The 7,500-nt window shown below is 58.2% G+C and overlaps 1 protein-coding gene across 1 annotated transcript in view; it reads left to right on the forward strand.

Annotated features, from left to right (window-relative positions):
• Nucleotides 1–7,500, forward strand: part of LOC133137666 (GON-4-like protein) — a 26,904-nt gene that overhangs the window by 2,050 nt on the left and 17,354 nt on the right. The window contains 6 exon segments of the mRNA XM_061256005.1: nt 170–244; nt 418–468; nt 624–674; nt 874–969; nt 1,217–1,330; nt 1,682–1,861. Of these exon segments, the coding sequence (XP_061111989.1) occupies nt 170–244; nt 418–468; nt 624–674; nt 874–969; nt 1,217–1,330; nt 1,682–1,861 (567 nt within the window).

The following is a 7,500-nucleotide window of genomic DNA, read 5'->3' on the forward strand; positions in this document are numbered from 1 at the left end:
CACACACACTCACTCTCACTCTCACTCACTCACTCACTCACTCACTCACACACTCACTCACTCACTCACTCACTCACTCACTCACACACTCACTCTCACACATGGGAATTGAACCTGCAGTCTTCATCCACTTCCCTAACCACCACACCGCCTCTTCCTTTCCCCACAGGAAGTCATCACCAACGAGCACGTGGTGGCCATGATGAAGGCGGCCATCAACGAGACGGAGGCCATTCCGGTGTTTGTGAGTCTCCGTGGTTTTTTCACTTTGGACCTGGGAATAACAAGGGGATAGCACACTGCTGTTCTTTGTGGGTATTTAACAGGAGTGGAGAATTGTTTTCAACAAAACGCAAATGCAGTCTGAGAAGGTTGCAAACCATTAAAGGAACCTCTCCTCTCCCTTGTTTCCGTCAGGAACCCAAGATGACGCGCTCCAAACTAAAGGAAGTGGTTGAGAAAGGAGTGGTGAGTTCCTCCCTAGAGAGGCTGTGCTTTTGTGACCAAACAAGAGCTGGCATTGCATTGACTTTAATGTCAGTGCTAGGTAGATGAAACGCATCTTGAACGTTGAGGTGACACTGACCCTGCAGTTTGAATTAAACTAAAGGCGTGTCTTTCAGGTGATCCCTACCTGGAATATCTCCCCCATGAAGAAACCCAACGAGCTGAAGGTGTGTTCTTCCTGCCATCCCCTTTACCCACAATGCAACTCTGCATTAGTAAAAGAAGGCACATACTGTAGCATTGAAACGCACACCACCCATACAGAAATAATGGTGTCCTTGATCTGGACAAAGATCGTGTATCATACAAATAATTTTGCCCCCCTGTCTCTCTCTCACCCTGCCAAACTGCCCCCCCCCCCCTCAGCGCCCCCAGTTTGTGGACATCCCTCTTGAGGAGGAGGACTCCTCCGATGAAGAGTACCGCCCTGACGAAGACGAGGAGGACGAGACGGCCGAGGAGGTGAATCTCCCTTTCTCAGAAGTCAATGTTCTGACTTTACTCTGACTGCCTTCTGCTAGTGCTCACCAAGCTATACCATGTTTATTGAGCCAAATGCGGTGAGCACAAACGTTTATTGAGTCTCAGCCGTGAAAACGTTATTCTACCGGTGTAGTGTGGACCAGTGTGGACAGTACCAGTTGTGAAGTGTATTCTAGAAGCTTCTGTGTCACCAGTAACCGTAGTGACGGTTGTTGGCGTGTTTCAGACGTTTTTGGAGAGTGACATCGAGAGCACCGCCTCCTCCCCTCGGGGCAGCAGGGGGGCGCTGGCCCGGATGGTCGCCGAGGGCGACGAGGACAGGAGCTGCAGCCCTATGCAGGTAACCGACAGATCACCTGCACAGGTAACACACCTGGGCCGTCGGGTCACCTGCACAGGTAACACACCTGGGCCGACAGGTCACCTGCACAGGTAACACACCTGGGTCAAATCCGTAATTCTTTTGGATTCAGTTATTTTTCTGTGCTCGATTGATCTTGCCTTGGTGCAGGACCAGATTTCATAGATGCAAATACACCAGACAGTCAAGCAAAGCTTCAAAAAGTATTTAAATCCAAAACGATCACACATCTGACCCAGGTCTGTAGGTAACGGAGTGAGGAGTGTGATTCAGTATTCTCCACGGTAACAGGCCTTGCCTTTCTTCCTCTCTCCCACCGCCCCCCCCCAGCGTTCGCTCAAGTCCCGGCACCTGCGGGTGGAGGCCGTGCCCATGGGCCCCCCTCCGCCCCCGAAACCCCCCGGCCCCCAGAGGCCCCCCAGGGCCCCGTCAGAGTGCAGCTTCATGGAGAAGCTCCACGCCGTGGAGGAGGAGCTGGCCATCAGCCCCATCTGCCTGGAGCCCTACCAGGTCCTGCCCCCGCACTGTCAACACCGTGATCAACACCCACTCCCTCTCTTTAATACACTCCCACCCCCCCTCTCCCTCCCAAAACACAACACCGTGATCAACACCCACTCCCTCTCTTTAATACACTCCCACCCCCCCTCTCCCTCCCAAAACACAACACCGTGATAAACTCCCACACCCCTCTCCCTCGACACAAGGCCTTAATACACTCCCACCCCCTCCCCTCTCTCCCTCCCAAAACACAACACCGTGATAAACTCCCACACCCCTCTCCCTCGACACAAGGCCTTAATACACTCCCACCCCCTCTCTCCCTCAACACAAGACCTTAATACACTCACACCCCCTCTCTCCCTCCCAAAACACAACACCGTGATCAACACCCTCTCCCTCTCCTTAATACACTCCCACCCCCCCTCTCTCTCCCAAAACACAACACCGTGATCAACACCCTCTCCCTCTCCTTAATACACTCTGTGGCGCCCCGTGGGGAGAGAGAGGCAGAGAGAGCAAGAGTAGTTCCTCAACGGGTAGTTTAATGAGGTTCTGGTGTGCCTTCAGGGCACTTTTACAACGTCCCAAACAAAAAAACTTCCTTTCTCACAAAAACGAAAAAAAAGTCACCGGCCAAAAAATTAGGTTTCCCGGTCCGTCGGCGGTTCTGGGTGGTCCGTGCCGGCCGCGCCTTTTGGTAGGGCCTCCGAAGACCCGCTTCCACCGTGGTGTCGTTAGTTGCTTTCCCGTGGCTGTTTCCTCCTCACTGGGCTTCGCCTCCGTTTCCCTCCGTACTCAGCCCCGCTCTGTGGTTGCGCCTCGCCTTTTGTACGGCTCCGCTCTCTCTCGGAGTCGGTCCGGCTGCGCCTGTCCAATGAGAAGGGTTAATTGTCTCTTCCTCACATTCCCCACGCGTCTTTCCCCGTGTCGCTGGCCATGGTTCTGACTCTCCTCGCCGGCTCTCGCTCCGGTGCGGCTCTGTTAGATACGACCTGGGGAAATACACGTGGTTAATAACTTTTCCTAGCAGAAGCCGCCGGCGCACGGGCCGTTCCACACCAGTGGTGTACCGATTTCCGATCGGGCCACCACATTTCCTCCCCCTCAGCTCCACGCCCTCGGCGGGAGCGTCACCAAAGAGGCCCTCGTTCATCCGGGACAGGGCATCCGCGTTCCCTTGGAGTCTCCCGGCTCGGTGTTCCACCGTGAATTTAAAACTTTGTAGTTCTAAAAACCATCGGGTCACCCGGGCGTTAGTGTCCTTACACCGATACATCCATTGCAATGGGGCATGGTCAGTTATAAGGATAAATTCCCTTCCTACCAGATAGTATTTGAGCTTCCCGACTGCCCACCTTATGGCCAGGCACTCCTTCTCCACCGTGCTATAATTCCTCTCATGCTTCAGCAATTTCCGGCTGATATAGGTGATCGGGTGCTCGGTGGCGTCCTGGATCTGGGATAGGACCGCACCAAGTCCGGTTTCAGAGGCGTCGGTCTGCAAAACAAACTTTTGGGAGAAGTTAGGGGTGGTCAGTACTGGTTCATTCCCCAGGGCGGCCCTCAGGTCTAGGAAGGCGCGGTCGGCGGCTTCGGTCCATATCACCGTGTGCCGGTGGTCTTTCTTGGTCAGCTCGTGCAAGGGGGCCGCTCTGGTGGCAAAGTCCGGTATAAACTGCCTATAGTACCCCACTAGGCCCAGGAATGTGCGCACTTGCCTTTTGGTGGTGGGTCGTGGCCAGTTGGTGATCCCGTCCACCTTTTGACTCTGGGGTCGGACGCACCCTCGTCCCACGGTGTGGCCCAGGTAGTCGGCCTCCTCCAGGCCCAGGCGACACTTAGCCGGGTTAGCTGTCAGGCCGGCTTCCCGGAGCGCCCCGAGCACCGCCTCCAGCCTCCTGAGGTGGCTTTCCCAATCAGCGCTGTGAATGACGATATCGTCGAGGTAGGCAGCAGCATACTCCCTGTGGGGCCTCAGCAGGTTGTCCATGAGCCTCTGGAAGGTGGCGGGGGCTCCATGCACTCCGAAGGGTAAGACGCGGTACTGGAACAGGCCATCCGGGGTGGCGAAAGCCGTCTTCTCCCTCGCCTGGGGGGTCAGCGGTACCTGCCAGTACCCCCGGGTGAGGTCCAGGGTGCTGAGGTAGCGAGCGGGTCCCAGCCGCTCGATCAGCTCGTCCACCCGGGGCATGGGGTAGGCGTCGTACCGGGAGATTTCGTTCAACCTCCGGAAGTCGTTGCAGAACCTCCAACTGCCGTCCGGTTTTGGGACCAACACTATCGGGCTGGACCAGGCGCTTTGGGATTCTTCTATGACCCCCAGGTCCAGCATCCTCGCCACCTCCTCCCGGATGGTCTGCCTTCTCGCCTCCGGGATCCGGTAGGGCCGCAGTCGAACCCTCCTTCCTGGCTCCGTGACGATGTCGTGGTGGACCTTGGTAGTCCGGCCCGGGAGGTGGGAGAGCACATCCCGGTGGCGCCGCCTGTGGTTAAGCAGAGGGGAGCAGGGTCGTGCACGGGTTCGTGCCACCTCTTTAGCAGGTTAATGTGGTACTTTTGGAGCTGGTGTCTCCGGCCCACCTGTCTTACCATGTAGTTCACTGGCCCAACCTTGGCTACTACTTCATAGGGCCCATGCCATTTGGCCAGAAATTTGCACTCATTGGTGGGGATCAGCACCATGACTTTATCCCCCGGCTGAAATTCTCTCACCTGGGCTGTTCGGTTGTACAGTCTAGCCTGCTCCTTCTGGGCCTGTTGCATGTGCTCCCGGACTATGGGCCAGATTTTTGCCATCCGCTGGTCCATAGCTTCCACATGTTCCAGGAGGGTGCGTTGTCGGGACGGCTGCTGCTCCCAGGCCTCCTTCGCGAGGTCCAGTAGCCCTCGGGGACGTCTCCCATACAGCAACTCGAAGGGCGCGTACCCCGTGGATGCCTGTGGGACCTCACGTATCGAAAATAATAGGTACGGTAATAAGTGGTCCCAGTCCTTACCGTCCGTTGTGATCATTTTCCTCAGCATTGACTTGAGGGTTTTGTTAAACCGCTCTACCAGCCCGTCGGTCTGGGGGTGGTAGACGGACGTCCTCACTTGTTGGACCCGGAGTAGGCGGCACATCTCCCTCATCACGCCCGACATGAAACAGGTCCCCTGGTCTGTCAGGACCTCTTCCGCAATCCCCACCCGGCTGAAGAGGAGGAACAGCTCCCTCGCGATGCTCTTCCCCGTCGCGGCCCGTAAGGGTACGGCCTCCGGGTAACGGGTGGCGTAATCAACGATTACCAGGATGTAGCGGTGACCCCGGCTGGACTTGGGTAGGGGTCCCACTATGTCCATAGCAATTCGGCGGAAGGGCACATCTATAATGGGGAGAGGGATTAATGGATTGCGATACGTCACCCGGGGGCTGTGCAGTTGACACTCCGCACACTGTCGGCAGTAGTCCTCCACTGCCCGTTTGATGCCAGGCCAGTAAAAGCGAGATAGGATCCGCTCATACGTCTTCTCCCTTCCCAGGTGGGCCCCCAACAGGTGGGTGTGGGCGAGGTAGAGCACCTTGGAGGTGTGGCTCCGGGGTACCAGAAGTTGGTCCAGCTCTCCCGGGTCCCTGTTGCAGGTCCGATACAGCAGGTTATTCTGGACTTTAAAATACGGGTAGGCCGGTCTACTCACCCCGCCTTGTGGGACGCCCTCAATGTAAGCAGCGGCCCTCCAGGCCTGGGCGAGGAGGGGATCTTGCAGCTGGGCGGAGCCGAAGTCCGTTGGGGCCCTCTCTAGTTCGGGTTGAAACTCCGAAAACCCCCCCGCGCTACCCCCTTCCGCCTCCAGGGGTGGTGGTGGGTCCGGTCGCTCCGGGGCTGTATCCGTGCTCTCGGTAGGGGGTTGCGTGGTCGGTCCCCTCCCCCCTTGGGGCGAGATCTCCTCCTCCTCACTATCCCCGGCAGGGGCCACCCAAACCGGGTGGGGTTCCCGGTGGCCCTTCCGGCGGGGTCGGGGTGTGTGACTTGGCCTCTCCGAGGTCGCCCTCTCACTCCAGTAGCTGAGAAAGAGGGGGCAGTCTCTTCCCAGCAGCACCTCCACTGGGAGGCTCTCGACTACCCCCACCCTTCCCGTGAATTGACCTCTAGGGGTGATGATGGTTACCTCGGCGGTGGGGTAGCTTCGTACGTCGCCGTGGATGCAGGTGACGGCGATGTCCTCTCCCCGTCTCCCCCCTGCTAGGGTTGGTCTCACCAGGGTAATAGCACTCCCCGAGTCCAGCAAGGCCTCCGCGTCTTGACCCCCGATCCGGACGGGTAGCCTAGGGGCGGCAGTGCCCTTGTGGGCCCAGCACGTGGTGAGGTAGTGGCAGGGTCGGCCCGTCTCAGGTGCAGTGGCCATGGACTCCTCCCTCCCTGGGCAATCCCGGCTCAGGTGGCCCTCCCGGCCACAGGCGAAGCACCGTCTGGTCTCTCTCCGGCGGAGTCCCTCGTCCCTGTCGTCCGCTCTCCACCGTGGCCTGGTTTGTGGCTCCAGTCGGACCGCGCTTGGGGTTCTTCGGGGGCTTTCCGTTTTGGTTCCCCTGACCATCTCTTGGGCCACCTGGTGGTTCTCCAGGAGGTTGACCAGGGCATCAATGGAGCGGGGCCCCTGCTGGGCCACATATTTCTTGACGTCCGGGGCCAGGGCTCGGACACAGCGATCCAACACCACCCGGTCGAGCAGGGGCGGCCCGTCGCCCTCGACTAGCCAACTTTTGGTTAGCCTCCCCAGGCTCATCACCTGTCCTCGCGCCGGGAGGGCGGGGTCATAGGCCCACTGGTGGAACCGCTGTGCCCTGGCGGGGAGGCTGTAGCCATACTGGGCTAAGATGGTGGCCTTGAGGGTGGGGTAGTCGTGGGCTTCGGCCGGAGGCAGTCCCCGGTACGCCTTCTGGGCCTCCCCGCTGAGGAATGGGGCCAGGAGGGAGCCCCAGGCGCCTTGAGGCCACTTCTCCAGGTAAGCCGCCCGTTCGAAGGTCTCGAGGTAGGCCTCAATTTCATCGTCCGGGGTCTGCTTCAGCAGTACGTCTTTGGGTGTCCGGTGGCTTGTCGCCGGGCTGGACTTTTGGCACAGTTCCGCCACGGCTTTCTGCAGGGCGCCTTGTGACCGCAGTAGAGCGTTGATGGCGTCCTCCATTTATTTATTTATTTTTTTTTTTTTTTTTAAATTGCTCTCTCTCTATAGCTGGGGTCTCTATGCCCGCATTCTCCACCATATGTGGCGCCCCGTGGGGAGAGAGAGGCAGAGAGAGCAAGAGTAGTTCCTCAACGGGTAGTTTAATGAGGTTCTGGTGTGCCTTCAGGGCACTTTTACAACGTCCCAAACAAAAAAACTTCCTTTCTCACAAAAACGAAAAAAAAGTCACCGGCCAAAAAATTAGGTTTCCCGGTCCGTCGGCGGTTCTGGGTGGTCCGTGCCGGCCGCGCCTTTTGGTAGGGCCTCCGAAGACCCGCTTCCACCGTGGTGTCGTTAGTTGCTTTCCCGTGGCTGTTTCCTCCTCACTGGGCTTCGCCTCCGTTTCCCTCCGTACTCAGCCCCGCTCTGTGGTTGCGCCTCGCCTTTTGTACGGCTCCGCTCTCTCTCGGAGTCGGTCCGGCTGCGCCTGTCCAATGAGAAGGGTT

The sequence above is a fragment of the Conger conger genome, chromosome 9, assembly GCF_963514075.1.
Source record: "Conger conger chromosome 9, fConCon1.1, whole genome shotgun sequence".
NCBI lineage: Eukaryota > Metazoa > Chordata > Actinopteri > Anguilliformes > Congridae > Conger > Conger conger.